Below are 21,168 nucleotides of genomic sequence, written 5' to 3' on the forward strand. Positions count from 1 at the left end.
GAAAAAAAAAGATTTTGTTTTCGTGCGGGCCCGGGCCCCAAAATACAGGCCCGCGCCCACCTCTAGTTTGGACACTAAAAAACCTCCGCAATTATTTGTATGGAGTAAAAAATTTACAGATCTTTACCGACCACCAGCCACTCACTTACGAGGTCTCTGATAAAAATCCTAACGCTAAACTAAAGCGTTAAAAAAAAATTATTGAAGATCACGATGAAAATGTGATTTAAACACATGGCAGAGAAAACTTTTTATCTAACGCGTTGTCCCGTTGTCGAAACGTTACCGCTTTAGAAGAAGAACAGGATTCTGATATAGCTACCACACATAGCGAGGAATCGCTAAGATATACAATAGCCACAACGGACATCCCCGTTAACGGTTTAAGGGGTTATATGTAGTTGTGATAGATGAAAAAATCGATTTTTTTATTGCATATTTTTGAAGTATATACTGTTGAGAATACTCTTACAAAAATTCATAACAATGGGAGCATTAGAACCGAAGTTGTAGCTATTTATAGCGCACTACCTGCACATCAAACTTGAAACTTTAATAATCTTGTTTTTTCGAAACTACCTTTGCGGTGGACACGATTACTAAAAAACTATTAATCCGATCAACACCAAATTTTGACCACTTATTTATTATGATATTGGCTAGTAAACTCCTTTTTTAGAGCATAAAAATCGAAAACCTTACCTTGAAAAAGTACATTTTTTGTTAAAACCGTCGCCATTCTTTATACCCTTGCAGAGGGTATTATAACTTTGTCCAAAAGTGTGCAACGCAGTGAAGGAGACATCCTCGAGACTTTATTCGACCCTATAAAGTATATATATTCTTGATCAGGATCACCTCCAGAGTTGATATGAGCATGTCCGTATGTCCGTCTGTCTGTCTGTTTCTACGCGAACTAGTCTCTCAGTTTTAAAGCTATCGGCTTGCACACACCCTTCTTTCCTTTGCAAGCAGTATGTAAGTTGGAACGACCGGGATCACCCGACTATATCCTATAGCTGCCATATAACTGATTGATCGGAAATGGTATAACTTTGGTGTTTTTAGAGTTAGAAAGTTCAAATTTGACATGAGAGCTATTTTTTGCAAAACATAACGACATACGCACTTTGGTATTTTTGAAGATAGAAGCTTGGGATTTTTTTTTTAGATTTTATATTATAATAAATTGAATTATATTATCATATTCTCATAAGGATCGGCCAACTATATCCCATGCTTGCGATATATATCCGGTTTTAACTGCAAGGGTATATCAACTTCGGCTCAGCCTCAAGTTAGCTTTCCTTTCTTGTTTTAATCAAAATTTTTACAAATCCTTCGTTCACGGACTACGCAATACAATATACTAACTACATTTTTTTGAATTTTTGCATTCGGATGAACCGTTATCGGGATGTGATGTCGACCGCAAGACACCATCGAAAAAAGACGTTCTTGGAATTCGGCTATAACATTTTTATTATATAACATTTTTTTATGAAAAAATTTAAATATCATAAGTACCCAGAAACATGTACTAAACAACGTCAGTAAAACATTTTTAATAAATATTTTCTATAGTGTCAAAAAAAAATCGATAAAAATTCATTATTTTGCGCGGTACAACTGTATATAACCCATTAAGGAATTAAATAATAATTGAAAAGAGTAACAGCTTATCCCTAGACACGTTCATTCTGTTAAAAAGCAAAGTTAGACATATAGTAAAAGTAAATGACCACGTTAACCTACTGAACACCTACTGATTATTGCTCCTTAAAAATCCTGGAATTTATTAAACACCAAATCGTGGAGTTATTCCCGAATACTTCACTCAAAAATTCAAAAAGCTTTGTGCAAGATATAACGGACAAAACCGAACAGAAAGAAATCATGGTAACCGAACACAATAAAGCGCATCGAGCAGCCCAGGAAAATGTGAAACAAGTCCTAAGAGACTATTTTTTTCCAAAAATGTTCCGGCTAGCAACGGGCGTAGAATCGAACTGCAAAATCTGTTACATGGCAAAGTACAGACGCCACCCATCCAAATAAGCAGTAACACAAACACCTATACCAACTTCTGTGGGGGAATCCTCCACATTGACAGTTTTTCATCAGACGGAACTCGCCACAGTACAGGAGATCGCGTCAAGGGCTATTGTGGACGTGAAAACTCTAATAATGCAAATATCGAATTTTTTTCCGAAAACAATCTACTGCGATAACGAGAAATCTCTTGATTCCGAGCCCATAAAATCAATTCTCCTGAATAACTTTAACAGTACCGTTTGTAACACACCACCTCTACACAGCACCTCAAACAGCGAAGTAGGAAGATTTCATAGCACGCTGGATGAAATGGCGCTGTTTTTGAAGCTAGGGAACAATTTAACTGACACCACTGAGATAATTCTTTTGGCAACTAATAAATACAACAAATTCATTCACTCGGTGACTAACGAAAAACCTATAAATATTTTAAACTCAAAATCCGAAGAATTCGAGACAGAAATTAGCAAAAAATTCCACAATCTCAGGAAAAAACCCTCGAACACGTAAACAAAGATAGGACTCGTAAAACTTACCAAGTTTGCGATAAGGTTTTTCTGAAAGCAAACAAACGCCTGAGAAATAAGCTTAAGTGACTGTGCTCAGAAGAGGTTATTGATGCACACCTGGGGACCACGGATCTGTTTAAAGGAAAGGTGGTCCCAAAGGACAATCTACGTTAATCGTCCTCTCTGTAATCTGGGAGAATTACGGAAAGCTACAGCAAGTAACGAACATGACGACCTACGAGGTTCATGCAGCCCAGATAGAGGTCTTCGCAATGACGAAGACATTCACAGACGACCACAGAACACCAGTTATAGCAAGGGCTACTAGAAGTATTCATTTAATTGGTACGGCTCTTAAAGTTATTGCAAGTATGCCTGACTTTAGTGATTGGGACAGTTACAATTGGGACAGACCCAGTTACAATAGAACTTTCTTCTGGGCGTAACCCTAGCAAAATCAAATATTGTAGGTCCAGTCATTCTAGATGGTGCAGACTTTTTATTAATATTAGATTGGTAGAAATATTAAGAGTATCTAGAGTAAATGTTTTTCAAAATTCTGACATTCTACATTTCCTAATTCCTAATTCAATTAATTTTCCTAATTTTAAGATCGTATATAAGAGAATAGTCTACCTGGTTCAACGCCACAGTAGAATCCTGCACTCCTGAATGCCCTACACGGAACCTCAATATCGGTGACTGCAAGACAACGATAGGTGCCGCATTTTGTAAGGAACTAAAAAACGGGCACATGCGCTCAACAAATAGTTTCTGGGGCCATCGCGCACTGCTCCACGCTCCCAGGTCACCAAGAGCAAGTCACCATTGTGGACCACGGCACCATCAACGATGCCAACGTAACGGTGACTGACGATCAAGACCGGGAACAAAAGGTATCCGGAACCTATCTGTCAAGGTAGCGTGCTCAATGAAACCTGGCATAAATCAGCCTGGGGAGCTCACTGAAGAAACCTGCCGTGTCGGCTATGACGACAGTAAACGTCACTGCACACCACACCCGGCTCAGCCTCCCGTTTCTCCATGAGCTTAGTAACCTACACCACATTGGGGCCCTCAGAGAAAGACTGTCATCGCCATCCCGTCTCAACATTTGCCTTATTCTACTGGCCTTTTCACTTTGCGCAATCCTGTTGATTGCCCAATATCAAATGAAGGGCAATCGCCGGATAAAACCGAGGACCAACGACGATGTAGAACGAGTGGGTCCCTGGGACGACGACCATATAAAAGAGGGAGGAGTTAACACGCGCAGGAACAATTTAGGAAAAATGCCAAAGAAGTGCTGACTGCGCCGCCAACAAAGGCTTCAAAGTACAGCCCGGGTAGTATTTTAATTCAGTCTTAAATAGAACTCGGCAGTCGTACCTCGCGTTATATCTTATCTTTATATTTTATCTTTTTGATCAGTTTATATCGAACTACCGAACTGAGCGGACGTGCTTTGTCTGAGCTCCGGGAGTTTAGGTTTACTGTTTTATAAGCGAAAAGACGCTGAATCGCAATTTATTAAAAGCAAAAGACAAGTTTTTTATAACAGTTGTGATGTGCTAGACCAAAACTAGTGAACCAAAGAAACGGCTTCTACTCTTACTTTTCAACCCGCGATACCGAAGTGGAAAAATCGGCGGTTAAGAGCAACCCGGCTCTACTGACCGCTGAAACCCAAGAGGCACGGTCTTCCCCACCCGCTCTACTCACTCCGAGTCCCGCGTCAAGGAGTTCGCAGTGTAAAACCCCCTCTCCAATATCGAAAACAAATTTCGCACCAACAACTAGCAGTGCTACAATTTCTGCAATCACAGCAACAACCACTGCAATTCAAAGTACCACGATGTCAACGATTACAGCGAGTACAAAAAAACAACTTTGGAAAGTGTCAAAGCGGCCACGGCCACACAGACTGAAATGGATCGCTGCATCCAAATTAAGCGCAAGCTTAGCCCACAGAGTAATCCGGCAGGCAATAAAACAAAAATTAACCGTGTCTTGAAGATCGACAAAGAACTAGACAGATCCACTTCTAACCGATTTGTCCTACTGGCAGAGGTTGAGGAAAAGCAACCAGCCCAAGACACCGCAAAAAAACCCAAGCCCCCTCCAATCTATATTAGGGAGAAAAGCTCGAGTGCCTTGGTAAACAAAATTGCGTCGTTGATCGGGAACGGTGACAACTTTCATGTTGTCCAAGGGAACATCCATGAAACAAAGGTGCAAACCAAGACTGAAAAGCACTTCCGAACCGTGTCCAAATATCTGGACAATGCTCAGAAAAACTATTACACGTACAAGCTAAACAGCAGTAAGGGACTACAAGTGGTGGAAAATGGAATCGAACCAGATGTTACCGCCGCGGAGATAAAAACCGACCTTAAAGAAAAGGGCTTCGCCGCCAAGAATGTTATTAACATTCTAAATAAAGATAAAAAGCCACAACCCCTCTTCAAGGTCCAGCTGGAGTCAGAAAGCAGGTCGCTGAAGAAGAACGAAGTCTACCCAATCTACAAGCTGCAATATGTTTTTCATCGGAGAATCAGTGTTGAAGAGCCACATTAAAGCAACGGTCCAGTGCAATGTACTAATTGCCAAGGGTGAGGACACACTAGGTTATACTGCACACTTCGGGGTGTCTGTGTAGTCTGCGGGAACGCGCACAACTCCGCTCACTGCACTACAAACAAGGACACCACCGAGAAGAAATGTGGAAACTGCGGAGGCAACCATACGGCAAACTATAGAGGATGTATGGTGTATAAGGAGTTAAAGAGTCGCATGCGTCAAGCGACCGCAACGCGCAACCAAAATCCACAGAATGCGTACATTGCGTCAAAAACTACGCCAGACGTCTTCTTCGCCAAAGCTGCGAGATCTTCATTCGGTCCACTAAACACCACCAACGGCTTCTCCTATGCCGATGCTCTACGATCTGGAAGGGGAAATTAAAATTCAGACTAACTCTCAAAGCGCTCAACAAACCCCAAAACAGCCACACAGCCAAAACGGAAACTATGATGCTTACCCTCCAACAAAGTATGATGGATCTTATGTCATTCATGAAAAAGACCATGCAAACGCTTGTTCAACACCAGAACATGTTGATACAGCTGCTCGTAGCACAACAGTCTAAATAATCTATGCAGGCTCTACGAATATCAATGTGGAACGTCAATGGTGTCTCACGGCATAAACTAGAGTTGTCACAATTCTTGACCGAAGACGATATTGACGTTATGCTACTGGTGTAAACGCACCTTACAAACAAATACAACTTTCAAATTAGAGGCTAGATCATCCAGATGGAAAAACCGACAGCGGAACTGGAGTTTTAATCAGAGAATGTATTAAAAAACATATTTAAAAAGGTTTGCAACAAACTTCTTGCAGGCCCCATCAAAACAAATTCAGTCAAGTAACGGAAGCTTTTCAATCGCTGCCGTTTACTGCCCTCCTCGTTTCGCAATATCAAAAGGACAATTAATTCATTTCTACAATTTACTTTGGGATAGTTTCATTGCCGCAAGAGACTACAACGCCAAACGTACGCACTGGGGATCACGTCTAGTGACTCCCAAAAGAAGACAATTGTACAATGCAATTACAAATTTGAAAAATAAACTGGACTACGTTTCCCTTGAAAGTCCCACATACTGGTCAACCGACCCACGCAAGCTCCAGACCTTATGAATTTTGCAATGACAAGAAACATACCTCGCAATCTAATAATTGCCAAAGGTGTCTCGGACTTATCATCAGACCACTCGCCTATGCTTTTAACGCTTCTTTAAAGCCCAGAAACAACCGAACACTCCTTCAGCCTGACGTCGTTAAAAACGAACTGGCTTAACTACAAAATGTACGTGAGTGCCCACATAAAACCTGCTTCGGAGCTCAACACGGAATTGGACATCAACTACACTTCGAGTGCCCTGGAAGAAGTACTCGTTGCAACAGCGTAAATCTCTACTCCTCATGGGAAGGAAGTAGACCGAAACAAATATTACAAATCCAATCATCAAATCGAATAGCTCGTGCGAGAAAAGAGGCGCAGTCGTCGTGATTGGCAAAACAGCAGATCGCCAGCTTCAAAGGAACGCCTTAAGGAAGCAAACTCGACTAGGCTCACGAACAGGAAGAAAATGCACAGCTGAGTTACATCCAGAAACTTTCGCCAACAAGCACAAAGTATCCCCTCTGGAGGGCCCCCCAAATCCTAGCGCCCCAATTGAAACGACCACCCCCATAAGAAACTCCTCGGGATGCTGGGCTCGCAGCGACGAAGACCGAGTTGAAACATTCGCTACACATTTCCAAAGTGTCTTCCAGCCAAACCCAGCCTCAAATTCATTCCTCCTGCCAGTAATTCTGCCAAAAGCTAACCCATAGCCATTTGTTTCTTCATTCCGGACGAACGAAATCGAAAAAGTCATAAGAGGTCTAAAACCAAAAAAGGCTCCCGATGGTGACCTACTGACGCCAAAGATGCTGATCGAACTTCCAAAATGCGCTATAGAGGTCGTCTGCAAACTATTTAATGGGATCATTAATCTTGGCTGTTTCCCAAGAAAATGAAAGAAATTCATCATTATAATGATACCGAAGACTGAAAAAACCACACAATTCCGTCATGACACAGAGCAATAATCCTTCTATCTTGTTTGTCTAAATTGTTTGAAAAATGCTTTTTAACTCGCTTAATACCACATCAGGAAGCTTGCAATATTATCCCGGCAAACCAATTTGGCTTTCGAAGAAACCACGGAACCATCGAGCAAGTAAACAGATTAAGATCCGAAATACTCTCAGCCTTCGAACAGCGAGAATACTGCAGCGCCATTTTCCTCGACGTATCTCAAGCTTTCGAGTTTGGCTTAATGGACTCATGCACAAAATTAAAACTTATTTGTCAACTTACACCCACAAGCTACTGTAATCATACCTCTACAATAGGGTATTCTCAGTGAGATGCAACGCAGCTACTTCGGGCGACTACACCATCGAAGCTGGAGTTCCAAGAGGAAGCGCACTCGGCCCGTGTCTATATGTTTTAAATACTGCGGATATTTCTACGAACGCACAACTAAGAACGTCAACGTTCGGCGACGATACCGCTATCCTTAGTCCGTGCAGATGCCCAACGCAAGCAATAACCCAACTGGCTAATCATCTAATAGTAGTGTAAAGATGGCTGTCTGACTGGTGCATTAATATAAATAAACAAAAGTGTAAACATATAACGTTTACTCTTAATAGACAAACATGCCCTCCGCTTTCACTAAACGGTATGCAGATCCCTCAAGCTAACGAAGTAACGTACCTTGGCGTCCACCTTGATAGACGACTAACTTGGCGTAAGCACATCGAATGCAAGAAAATGCGCCTAAAACTGAAAGCCAGCAGCCTTAACTGGATCATAAACTCACGATCACCACTCTCTTCAATAAATTCTCTTCAGTCCTAAAGCCAATCTGGACGTATGGCTCCCGTGTGGCAGCAGCAACATAGATATTATACAGCGCATAGACATGGACAGCGCAATCAAAAATCTTAAGAACTATCACTGGGGTACCTTGGTATGTTCGCCACGAAAACATCTACCGGGATCTGGGCATCCTCGCAGTGGACGAAAAGATGAAAACTGTCTTCGCACCTAAATTATTGAACTAATCTCGCTCGGATATTGAACTAAACTAATTGATGCCCAGGCATTTTGCATTTTGTTTTTGTTATTTTCAATAACTGTTGTCGGGTCAGGCAGTAGACAACTTCTAGGTTTTAAAAATTAATAATTATTAATAACTTGCGACGTTGGTCGCAAGCCGACTCTTTCGCGGCCGCTCGGCTTTACCTGATTTACCCTCTTAAACTAGGGACAATCCGCTTAGCCTATTATCTAAGGCGGGCGCACTCTCGTTCCTGATCTCTTTGCGCTCGCACTCTATATTAACGTTCTCTGTTTATTTTCTCATTTCACATGCGGCCAAAAAAAGTTTTTTATAACGTTTCTTTGTTAACTACATTCGAACTTTTTATTTATCATCATTGAGAACTCTCAATGACCAAACATTGGTGACCCCGACGTGATAATTAAGAATTTACCAAACCCAAACTAGACCCGCGAAAGCATATGTGGTGTAGATTAAACATTTCATGAACAGTATTAAGTAAAAAAAATTTCATACGCAGCATATCAGCACATCAGTTGCTAAAAATCAATCAGTTATTTATAATAAGAAAAAAAATTATAACTACGTTTTAAGTAACTCATTTGTTGTCTGGTGAATTATTAATTACAGACACACATACATACTAACGTTCCACAATGTAAGTGCATTCACCCGCGCATAGACTTCATACATACATACGTTTCACCACGCAAGTACATTCCATAATTCCGTTTACAGTTCTGGGCGAACAGTGGAACAGATCGTGCTCGCCGCGAGCACATAAACTTTGAGCGATACAGTTTTGGCACTGTTATTATTTACTTCGGGCTGATTACATTGGTCGTAACTTAATATAATCAATCATGAACTTCAGCGTCGCAGTCACCGGAGCACTTACTCCAGGCCGGATTGCTATTTTAAAGTGAAACCCCATGATATTCTCCAGGAGTTACAGAGGATCCAAGGAGACCTTATGCCTGTGTCCAAGTGATGCCGTGCTCTACGTGCAACAGGGCCAGATAGTCGCCATATTCATGTATTTTAAGCCCATCCACGGGATGCTTGAAGATTTGGATATTTCGCAAACTGTTTCGGAGCCCGTACCGACGATGCATGCCAAAATTGATCACGAGACGACACTTTGCAATGCTCGAATTACTTCCCACTTCACCCTAGACAAAGAAATGTCCACCATGAAGGTGACCAGGGGTTAAGTCAAAGTTTTCAAGCGGTGGATACTCGGAATGGTCTGAGTTCTACTCGATTTTCTTTACAATCGTTGGCGGCAATCCTCTTATAAGTAAGGTTGAAAAGCTGCAAAAGTTGCGATCTTGCCTTCGGGAGCAGTTTGTACTTGGAAGTATCCGACAAGAATTATGATGTCGCGCTGAATTTGTTGGAGAAACGATTTAATATACGTCGTATAATATTTCTGGCTCATGTGAACGAGATTTTGGGCCTCAGTCAGTTGGTGGCTCTTTGAGAGCTTTCGGACAAATGTAATGCCCATATTCGAGCCTGGTTGGACCTAGCTTCCCAGGCTAAGTTGGAGAAGAGTCAAAATTTCTTAAGTTCAGTCGCCATTCTTACTTGGGAGTTAATGTTCGAATTTCTGAAGCAGCTACGCAGGAGGCTATAAACCGCATATATGACCCGTACGCGCCAGACGCTGAGGTCGGAAGGCGTAGAGCTCGGCTGGATTTAGGCGCTTAGGCTTTAAGACTTTCATTGAAATGCATCTCTTAATTGCTGGAAGAATCATACTCCCAGCCGTTCAACGATTTTTCTCTCTCGAAAGAAAATGTCTCCGGTCCCTCCTGATTCCTGCCACACCATTGCGTTTAAAGGGGTTATATACAGTTGTACCGCGCAAAATAATTAAATTTTATCAATTTTTTTTTTACACTATAGAAAATATTTATTAAAAATGTTTTACTGACGTTGTTTAGTACGTGTTTCTGGGTACTTATTTAAATTTTTTCATAAAAAAATGTTATATAATAACAAGAAAGGAAAGCTAACTTCGGACGGAGCCGAAGTTTATATACCCTTGCAGTTAAAACCGGATACATATCGCAAACATCGGATATAGTTGGCCGATCCTTATGGGAATAAGAATATATAATCCAATTTAATACAATACAAAATCTAAAAAAAGTCCCAAACTTCTATCTTCAAAAATACGAAAGTTGATATTTCTACCAAATACCATTTCCGATCGTTCAGTTATATGGCAGCTATGGGATATAGTCGGCCGATCCTAATGAAATTTGGTAGGTTGGATCAACTGACTGGTAGGTTGATCAAAAATATAATCTGTATCAAATTCCAGCTTTCTATCTTCAAAAACACGAAAGTTGGGTCATTTCCGATCGTTCAGTTATATGGCAGCTATAGGATATAGTCGGCCGATCCTTATGAAATTTGGCATGACGTAATGTTTTGCCAAAAATAGTCAAATTTGAACTCCCTAACTCTCTAAATGTTATAGCCGAATTCCAAGAACGTCTTTTTTCGATGGTGTCTTGCGGTGGACATCACATCCCGAGAACGGTTCATCCAAATTCAAAAATTCAAAAAAATTTAGTTAGTATAATACAATATATATACTACAATATGCGTAGTCCTTGAACGAAAGATTTGTAAAAATTTTGATTAAAAAAATGCAGACGGATTTAACAAAAAATGTACTTTTTCAATGTATAAGATTTTCGATTTTTATGCTCTAAAAAAGGAGCTTAAAAAAATCCTTGAATCTTTCGTTCGCGGACTAGCTAATATCATAATAAATAAGTGGTCAAAATTTGGTTTTGATCGGATTAATAGTTTTTTAGTAGTAGTCCACAGCAAAGGTAATTTCAAAAAACCAGATTCTGAGATAATCGCGTTTAAAGTTTCAAGTTTGATGTGCAGGTAGTGCGCTATAAATAGCTACAACTTCGGTTCTAATGTTCCCATCGTTATGAATTTTTGTGAGAGTATTCTAAACAGTATATAAAGAATATGCAATAAAAAAAAAAAGATTTTTTCATCTATGACAACTGTATATAACCCCTTAAAGAAGGACAGTGTTTTTCGGACTTTGACGCCATTTTTTTTCGGTACAACTTCCAAGAAATGGTATATTTTTTAACACATATCAATATTGTCTCGTTAATTTTGAATAAAACGAGACCAATTTCTTTAGGAAATTATGAAAATTGTTGAAGTTATAACGCTTTTCCCAAAACAAGTCAGTGCAATTTTACTAGCGCTCCTAGTAGTTCCTCCAAATTTTCTTTTTTTTTCGCACAGTGTAATCTGTAATCTTTGTATCAGGGGCAAGCCGAGTACCGGTGGTCCTTACGGTTGACTGTAACGGTCTGTTTGGTGACTGTAACGAGGGTTTCGTTCAATTGCCGAACCGTAGTATAACTTGAAGTGATGCCAAGGAGGACATATAGGACAATTGCTCATTTGAACTAAGAAACTCGGAAGGCGAATTATTCTCAGTCGCAGCCCTTGGGTTGGCTAAAGATATGACCAGTTCCGTAATTGTCGGTTGAGACAGCTGAAGCGGCTCACTAACAGCGGATTTCTTATGCTTTGGTGACTCATTTAGCAGCTGAGAACCGCTAAACTCAGAGTAATTTTGGAAACTGTTGTGCTTCCTTGGGCCCAGGGTGATACGGAGTGGACGTTTCAACAGGATTCAGCGCTAGCCCATAGAGCCTAATTGACTCAGGACTGGTGCAAAGCCAATTTTCCGGACTTTATCACATCCAGTGAGTGGCCACCGTACTCGCCAGATCTTAATCCGATGCACTTCAGTGTGTGGTCTATTTTGGAGTCCAGGGCATGTGCTAAACGCCACAAAAGTTTGGAGGCGCTGAAGCAATCATTGCTCCGAGAATAAGATCAATTATCGGAAGAAGACCTGCGGCCCATTGCGCTAAATTTCCAGAAACGTTTAGGGCTCTGCATCGCAGCCCAAGGAAGCCACTTCGAAACCGGCTGAATATATGTTAACACAATACCTATTTAAAAAATGTATATCTGCATTTTTTCTCAAATACAGTCCTTAAAAAGTTATGATCAAAAATGTTTTTCCGTGTTATTTATTGTCACCCTGTAGGATCTTAGTCTGTCTCATGAACTATCTCTTTACTCCGGGAAAGCACGACAACAACAATTGTTGTATTGTTTCAAAACAATAATGAAGACCAGACCTACGGGAAATGGAATCCGAAACTATGGCAGTGAACCCGGAACACTTGGCGTGTGCAATGTTTTCACATAGCCAGCAGTGGATGGTAGGCTCGTATGAAGAAATTGTCTTATTAAAAGACATAATTCAGCAGACGAATTTAAATTTTTTGTTAACAAAAAGAAAAAAAAAAATGTCAAAAATAAATGAACCTTGAAACACGGTTCCAAATGTGAATGAAGAGTGATCTTTGAAGAGAGAGAGTGGAGTAGGCAAAGAAAATGCAGAATCAAGAAAAGAATAGGTATTGTTAAAATATTTAATATTTAAAATATTTAATTTTTCTCGAAATATACCACAGCATACGTGAATCGATACTGTTGTTTTTTGGTAATGAATAATAATAATTTTTTTTAGTCTTACCGTTTTGTCTTTTAGCATACCAACTCGACAGTTCAGTGCAGCTTCCGTAAACAAGTGCACTGCTGAAACATGACCCTCACTTAAAGGTTTTGAGCTGGTGTGCTCTTCAAAAAATGGTCCCCAATGGTGTTCATGGTGATGGGTAGTACGAAATATTCGAGATGGCTCTATTTCTGTGGGACCTAGCATAGAGAAAAATAGAAATTACTTCATTAGTAAAATTTTCCTATTATTTGTCCCATCTTACCCATTTTAAAATGATCTTTTAAATGTGAATAATCGAAGAATTTTTTAGTAGTATATGCTTTAGTTTTTGGTAATTCTGTCGTTAGTATAACACCATGTAAATTTATTAATTCTAGCGCCGTATTTTGTGGTGACGTACTGGCTGCCATTGTTACTGTGGGTGTCTGATTGGATTTTGATGCTGACTTACCCTGTCCAATTAAATTTTTAATGGCTTTTGAAGGAATATTGTCATCGTGAAATTTCGCGACAAGCTGTATAGGTCGCGATATGTAAACAGGCTTAGTTAACATTAAAGATTTTACTTGGGATGTGACTTTTAGTAAGGATTCCGATCGAATAGGCGCCTCCGCGTTATAGCCATAGTTAAGTGGCTTCTCAGGAATGTTGTTAAAACCATGAAAGGAAAAGTTTCCTCCATCCTCAATTTTTCGATGAACGTTTGGTATTTTATGTTCAGTACCTATCGGTATAGTGCCTAAAATTAAAAAAAAAAACTTTTTATACTTAGGAGAGGAATAATGTCTCTGCCATTATTATTAGCAACAACTGAAAAGCGTATTTGTTTTTTCTTGGTTAATTTTCATCTGATTTAAATATAAAATAAATTCGAATATCAAAAATAAGCTGCACCGACAGAGGCTCGGGCACATATATACGAGGTGTGTTCAAAAAGTAAGGTGACTTTGTATTTTCAAGAAAAACTATTACTTTATTTATCAATATTTATGCTTTCCCCTTCAAAGTAATCCTCCTCAGATACAATACACTTATGCCAACGGGTTTTCCAATCCTCAAAGAACTTCTCATTATCACCTTCGGTATAGCCTTGAGCTCTTTCAGCGGTCTTTATCTGTTCAATCGTTGCAAGTCTCCGTCCTTTCATAGGTCTCGTGTTTTTTTTTGTGCGCACAAAATGATAAATATAATATTGATAAATATTGGTAAAACGGTGTTTACTTGTTTGAAAATCAAATTTATTGAGAATCTTAAGTTTTAACTTCAACCGTATCGTTGCGTGTGCTGCGGTATATTTGGAGGCGAATTAATAATTTGCTTGAATTCAATTCCAAGCATAGCTCAGCTCTGCTTCTTCGCCGTCTTATCTCTATTTCTGCATTTTTCCTTTGCTCTCTCCAAAGCTCCCGCTTCAGCTTCCTATTTGGCACAGTGGTTCAAGGTATAATGTTTTTTAACTTTTTATATAATATTTTCGTATTGTTAATTAATAATATGGAATTTAAACTGGTCTGTTCTATGAAGTCCTGTAACAAGACAATCTAATCATCCCAAACTACCATTCATGGCTGGCTATATGAAAACGTCGTACACGCCAAGTGTGCCGGGTTCACTGCCTCAGTTTCGGATGCCATTTCCCGTAGCTCTGGTTTACATTATTGTTGTGAAAATTGTCGTGCTGTTCAAGACGAAATGAGGCCGTTCAAGAGACACACTAAGAATGGATTGAAAAAGTTGATCACTGACCAGCTTTGTGCGCTTGACACTCAGTTTAACGGCCTTCAGCTTCTAACTGAGTCCCCTAAGTGTAAAAAATCCGCTGTTTGTGATCCGCCTCAGCCTGCTCAGCCGACATTAATGCTCATATCTTTAGCCACCCAAAGAGCTAGAACTGAGAACAATTCGCCGCCCGAATTTTTCAAGGAAAATGAGGAATTGTCTAATATGTCCTCCGTGGTTTCCTCCAAGTGATACCACAGGTTCTAGTAAACGAAACCCCCGTCAGAGTCACCCAAAAGGGTATTCCACAGTCCGGACCACCGGCACCGACTGATGCTGTAGTTCTCGTACCTGTGACACCAAAACCCTTACAGGTGATTCCTCCATCGAAACATAATTGTAATTTTTCCCAGTGTAAATGATTTATCTATTTCTTCGATAACCTTTTAATTTTTTCAAAATAAAAGTTAAGACTTAGAGATACATTTAAAAAAATTAATTTTCAGTGTAATCAAGTCAAATTAGTTAATAAAGAGGTTCCTCCCTTGGGTTTCAATTGAATTTCTGTTTCAGTGCAATCATATCAAAACTTTTATTCAAGGCAATTTAACTCAAAACTTTTAACTTTTTTGAGTCAAAAGGAAAAAAAATATACATTAATTATTTTTCTCAGTGTATTAAATTTACATCAATTATCATTGTTTTCATTTTTTTCAGTGTATTCTATTTTTTCAATTTATAGAAAAATATTTCATTTTTACAGTAAAATTCTCTGCATTATTTTTTTTTTCAATAAATTTCTGTGTATGGGAAACTTTAATTACTTACTTAACTTTCTCCTCTGCGTAAAGGTTGACCTCTTGGAGAAAACAGGCTGTTGGACTCGGATAATTGTTAATTTTTATATTAGAATGGTCTTAATATTGTCTTAGAAATACTAGGTTATTTAGTTAAGTCATATTTTTATACCCTTGCAGAGGGTATTATAATTTTGGTCAAAAGTGTGCAACGCAGTGAAGGAGACATCTCCGACCCTATAAAATATATATACTCTTGATCAGGATCACCTCCTGAGTTGATATGAGCATGTCCGTCTGTCCGTCTGTCCGTCTGTCTGTCTGTTTCTACGCGAACTTGTCTCTCAGTTTTAAAGCTATCGACTTGAAACTTTGCACACACCCTTCTTTCCTTTGCACGCAGTATATAAGTCGGAACGGCCTGGATCGGCCGATATATATTCTATAGCTGCCATATAACTGATTGATCGGAAATGGTATAACTCTGCTGTTTTGAAAATTATAGAAATCAAATTTTGTATGAGTGCTACTTTTAGCAAAAAAATAAGACATGCCAAATTTCATAAGGCCGACTATATCCTATGGCTGCCATATAACTGGACGATCGGATGACCCAACTATTGTGTTTTTTAAAGATAAAAAACTGGAACTTAGTACAGATTATAATTTTCCGGTTTTAACTGCAAGGGTATATCAACTTCGGCTCCTTCCGAAGTTAGATTTCCTTTCCTTACTAGAAAAAAAATAATAAATGACAAAGAAAATAAAACTAAAAAAAATATATATTAATCCGAACTTAAGAGTTTTCCAAATGGCTTGACATCCTTTATGCATACATTTTCTTCAGTGTAGATTTCAATAACCCAAATACTTTTCTCATCTCCACATTTTCTTCTTTCAAAACTAAATTTTATTTATTCGCACGCAAATTTGATTCACCATCGCCTTTTAACTAAATAAACTTCGCTTATAAACTTATTTTATTAGTTATTTTCTTTTAATTAAAATTATCGTTTGCCTTCTTAACAAAAATTTTAGATTGTTCCTTTTCATTAAACTTTCTTTACTTTTTCCTTTCCGTTTATTCCCTTTTTTTGGTTTTCTTGTACTCCGTTCTTTAGCGTTGTTGATGGGTCATCCTTCTATTATTGTTCTCTTTTGGTTTCTCCTTCCAAATTCGTCTCAAACTTCCTTAAGCACGTGTTCTTTTGCTGAGTACTTTTGGAGATATGCATTCTGTACTTTCTAAGGGTTTTCGCATTTCTTTTTTCGGCTCCTCTTTCAAATGTATCTGATTGATGTGTCTGTGTACTCGCCCATTCGCTCCTCACTTGTGGGGCTCCGTTAGGGGGTGAGTGTAGATAGGCGGGGAGATGAAACTCGACCACCTAGTTTCTTGGTCCCGGTGGCTCCTACAGTATCCCTATTTTTCCTCCGAGAGGTGCTCTTCGGGGTTTCGGTTTGGTGATCCTGTGGGGCCTCGGATCTTCCGTTTGCGACTCTCGGGAGTTTATCGTAAGGCGAGAATCTGGTGTTCCAACTTACCCCCGGTGTCTCTGGGGGTGCTCAGCTGGCAATTTTTGGGTGTTTTATTACCGCGACCACGGGGCTCGTGCTCAATGCCTCGGGAACTTTATCTCAATGCGTTTTCTTCGACAATTTTACCCGATGAATTTAGGCTTTGGCACACGCGGTCAGTACTAAAAAAAAATTCGCACGGGGAATTCAAACGTCTGACGTCGGCAACGGTTGAATTTGGAAAAGACCGACTCTCTATTCTTAAGAACTTTTCACCACAGCGCTCGATCAGCTGAACCAAGCTTGAAACTTATGGGCAACTCCCAGACATGGTGATTGTTGCTCAAATATCGATAACTTTCTTTATTATTCTTTTTTAATTTCGTATTGCGATTTAAATGAACGTCCCATATTATAGCCTTTACCGAAACTTGGAGATCTCTAGCTCCGAAGTTTTTCCAAGTAAGTACAGCACTTTAAGACGGGCTTGAGCTCTGCGAAGGGGGGGTGGTCTGAAGAGGTGAAATCACAAGACTTTGGTGACATAGAATTTATTTTCATTAAAAAAATGTTGTCCGCAAAATCTTTATACATTACATGTTCATAAATACCGCCTGAGTTCGAACCGCTCTTATAATGGCATAATTTGTCCGCTTTTCACTCCGTTTTTAATCTTATGACCGATCGTGACCAGCTTGTAGCTGTGTGTGACTTTAATATCCCAGAATTAAAGTGGTCTAATGTCGAAAACTCATCGTCCTTATCACTTATCACTTATCACTCTATGACTTTACCGCGGGCATGTTTGACATGTCGCTAAATCAAATTAACCATTTTAATAACTCGTTAGGTCGGCATTTAGACTTATGTTTTGTATTTGATCCTGATGGTACCACTCTCTCCAGAGCTTTGCCCCTTTTAACCCCAGAGGATCCATATCACCCCATGCTGGAGGTTTCAATCGAAACCAATTTTGGTATCGATCAGAAGTTTCCATGCGTGGCAAGTAAGATTCGCTGTTTCCGTAAGGCGAAGATGCAGTTTGATGCATCGAACTGCTTATTCCTACTTTCCTCCCCAATGTGGAGCGCAGGGTGGGATGAAAGTCCATTGGATACCGTCATCTGCCAAAGTTTTCGCAACGTGATCCTTGGGTTGTGTTAAGCTCAATAGCTGCTGAAATTCATCGAGGGATTACTTCTCTCCGATGAATTTTGGTCATGTGTCGCTGTACATGTGTGTACATTTGCCTCGTATCGAAAAAAATCTCAAAGTCGCAAAAAAAATGTCTCAAAAATGCTAGAAATGTTTCTGCAGATAAGTCGGTGGCGAGTTCTAGGGATACGCCGATGTAACCATACATTCGAATAGGCATATGTAGACCTTGCTGATGCACGACTTCCGCACCTTAGCGTCCTTCAGAAGGATGGGTCCTGCATAGTCGCATAGTGTTAAGAAATGGAAGTGCTTCCTTGATACGTACGCTCGGTAGATCTGCCATACGTTGATGCATTGTGTGTTGCCTCTGCCGAAAGCACGCCAAACCATTGTGTGTGATTTTGCGTATCAGATTTCGTGCGCCGAATATCCAGTATCGTTGCCAGATAATAACGGAGAGAGATGAAACTCCAGGATGCAGGTTGACTCGGTGTTTATGTTCCATGATCAAGTGAGTGATTTGATGAACTTTTGAAAGAAAAATTTGATGTTTTGCCTCTCCCTGCAACTGTGAGTGTGGGATTTGTCCTCCCGCTCTAAGCAAGGTCTAAGCAAGGTCTAAGGTTGTCCTTTTCATTGATCGGTGAAAGCTTTTCCAATTAAGACTGTTAAAGCCTTGTTAGCGAGTAATAGCAGAAAGTCTCATTGAAAACCAGCTTGATTTTCCGTCGTGACAATTACCGGCGCAGCTAGGCAGTTGGTTTTTACTTCGATTTAAATGCGTTTGTCTGAAAAAGAAGAATAGTTGTAAGAATTGATCCTTGTCCCTCAACCATGAAGGACCACAATTGAAAGTCAATTTAATTTGATACTGCCGAGCCCCGAGATGCACAATCTTCTGGGTTCGATGGAAAGTCTACATGCCGCCATGCATGCATTTGTTTTGAGTATCTCTGAGGTGCGGTTCCCAACAAACGTCTGAAATTGGTCTGACATAACTATAGTGCAGTCGCTCCATACATGAATCCTGCATAGAGCTCGCTGAATACTGGGTCCGATCGATAGTTTGTCGGTTAGCGCCCTACCTTTGGCGTCGTGATATGAGCCGTGAGCCATGAAACTACCCTTAGTTTTCTACCTAATACAGAATGATTTGTTAAGTCAAATTTCCTCCCGTTGGGAAGAATACCCCCCTTGGTGAGATTTGTCGCATGTGTCCCATATTTTGAAAACCCACTGAAGCCACTATCGTCTCGAGTGTGTATTTTGAAAAAGTGTTTCTCAACCTCCTCGTCTTCAGGTTAAACTTCTTCCTTGCGATGAATGCTTCCCACTTCCCAGAATTTCTGAGAGTGGCATCGATGTTTGTGTGGATTGTTTTTGTGAGTGCCATAATGTTGCTAGCTCATGGTGTAAACAGTGATGTCATCATCTACTCCAAAATTTATGAAATAGAGATTACCTTATCTTTGTTTGATTACCTGTACTTTAACCTTCCAGTAATAGCACTCCAAACATGCTCACTGCCCAAAAGAATATCGATTGGGCCACTGGTTCTAAATTGTGAATCTGTCAGTTGTAGATCGTTGAAGACTTGTAGTGCAGATGCGTATCGACGTATATGACAGTTCTGAGCCTGTCTCCAGAAGACGTCGGCATGCTTTCAAATCCCCGTTAGCGTTGTGAACGTTGATCATAACCGTGGGCAGGGTGCTTCTGTTCCATTAATTTGATTGAGTTGAGTTGTTGGCAGCTTCAAAAACTGCTTACTGAGTTTTAAGCTGCATCCGTAATAGACAGATGTCGATCAAAATTTGCAGCTTTGTCGATTAAAAGAGATTTCAGATGATGAAATTTTTGTGTATTTGTCAAATTCGCCTTGTTGTGAATTTTGCTATTATAAATGTTTTTGAAATCTGGCCACTCCTAATATCTGATACCTCTACATTTGGTTTTGTACCTGAGTCGCCGCACTGACGTCACTTCTTGCAGATCTCGATAACTATGCAGTGACTCGATCCGCCGCCAACTGCTCATTGTTAATTTGTAATCAGCTGCTGTTTTCGTTGTTCACAATGGATGGGCTAGGTCTTGTACCTCCCATCGACGAAGGTAATGCATGCGCCCGTAGATACTTTTCCTCGTAGAAAGCTTTTTCATGCTCCGGATCCACATAGCCATCTACTTCGTCTAGAATGTACCAAATCGATTGAATTCTGTCCATGTTGCGTTGAAATGCTTCGGAGGTATCAAAGTTTTCTCCGCCGATGCGGCGTCTGATTGATGCGCGTCCTGAGCCCAAGCCAAGCCCCGTGCAACATTAGCCTTGAGTCTGGAACGTCGCTTCACCAATGTTTTTAATTGCTCCATTGAAAAACAATTACCGTTGGAGCCTTTGCACAGAAAACAACAAAATTATCCGGCTCGAAGAACCAAACAATGATCCTTAATGCCTTTTTGTTGTGGACAGAATATTTTATTTTTTTTTATTGTTTCACTGACTAATTGGTATTGAAGAAAATTTTCAATGTTGCCCTATGTGATACACATATATAGCGTGTATACATTGATAGTGGATATGAAGTCTAATGGGTATAGAAAATATGAAGATGGCTATATGAGCTAAAACTCAAATACTAATCGATAGTTTTTGAACATTCTTGATCTCTTCGACCACATAAAGTATATATATTCTTGATCAGCATCAACAGCCGAGTCGGAATAGATGTGTCTGTCTGTCAGTATTAACGAGTGAATCTCAGAAACTATAAGAGAAAGAGCTATCGGATTTGGCATGGAGACTCCTTTAATGCCCCCTTAGTTCAAGCTTGTTTCCAAATATTCGCACGCGCTCACAAACGCAAATTTCTGAAGCGTCAGTACATAAAGGTTTTTCGATGTTTTTGATGCCAAACAATTTCTATAGTAAATTTATATCTTAACAAGAAGGGAAAGCTAACTTCGGGCGGAGCCGATGTTGATATACCCTTGCAGTTAAAACCGGATATATATCGCAAACATCGGATATAGTTGGCCGATCCTTATGATTACATCATAATAAAACCAATTAATTACAACAAAAAATCAAAAAAAAGTCCCAAGCTTCTATCTTCAAACACACGAAAGTTGGGTAA

General features: G+C 39.8%; 1 protein-coding gene across 6 annotated transcripts in view; it reads right to left on the reverse strand.

Annotated features, from left to right (window-relative positions):
- Positions 1–21,168, reverse strand: part of dpr18 (defective proboscis extension response 18) — a 338,738-nt gene that overhangs the window by 152,609 nt on the left and 164,961 nt on the right. For 4 of the 6 annotated variants that reach the window (XM_070278540.1, XM_043211389.2, XM_043211393.2 and 1 more), the window contains exons 3-4: positions 13,105–13,581; positions 12,858–13,039 (exon numbers count right to left, since the gene is read on the reverse strand). In XM_070278540.1, coding sequence (XP_070134641.1) covers positions 12,858–13,039; positions 13,105–13,581 — 659 coding nt within the window. The remainder of the gene's footprint in view (positions 1–12,857; positions 13,040–13,104; positions 13,582–21,168) is intronic. The other 2 variants (XM_043211390.2, XM_043211392.2) reach the window with 2 other exon arrangements.

This window comes from Drosophila bipectinata, chromosome XL, assembly GCF_030179905.1.
Source record: "Drosophila bipectinata strain 14024-0381.07 chromosome XL, DbipHiC1v2, whole genome shotgun sequence".
Classification (NCBI taxonomy): domain Eukaryota; kingdom Metazoa; phylum Arthropoda; class Insecta; order Diptera; family Drosophilidae; genus Drosophila; species Drosophila bipectinata.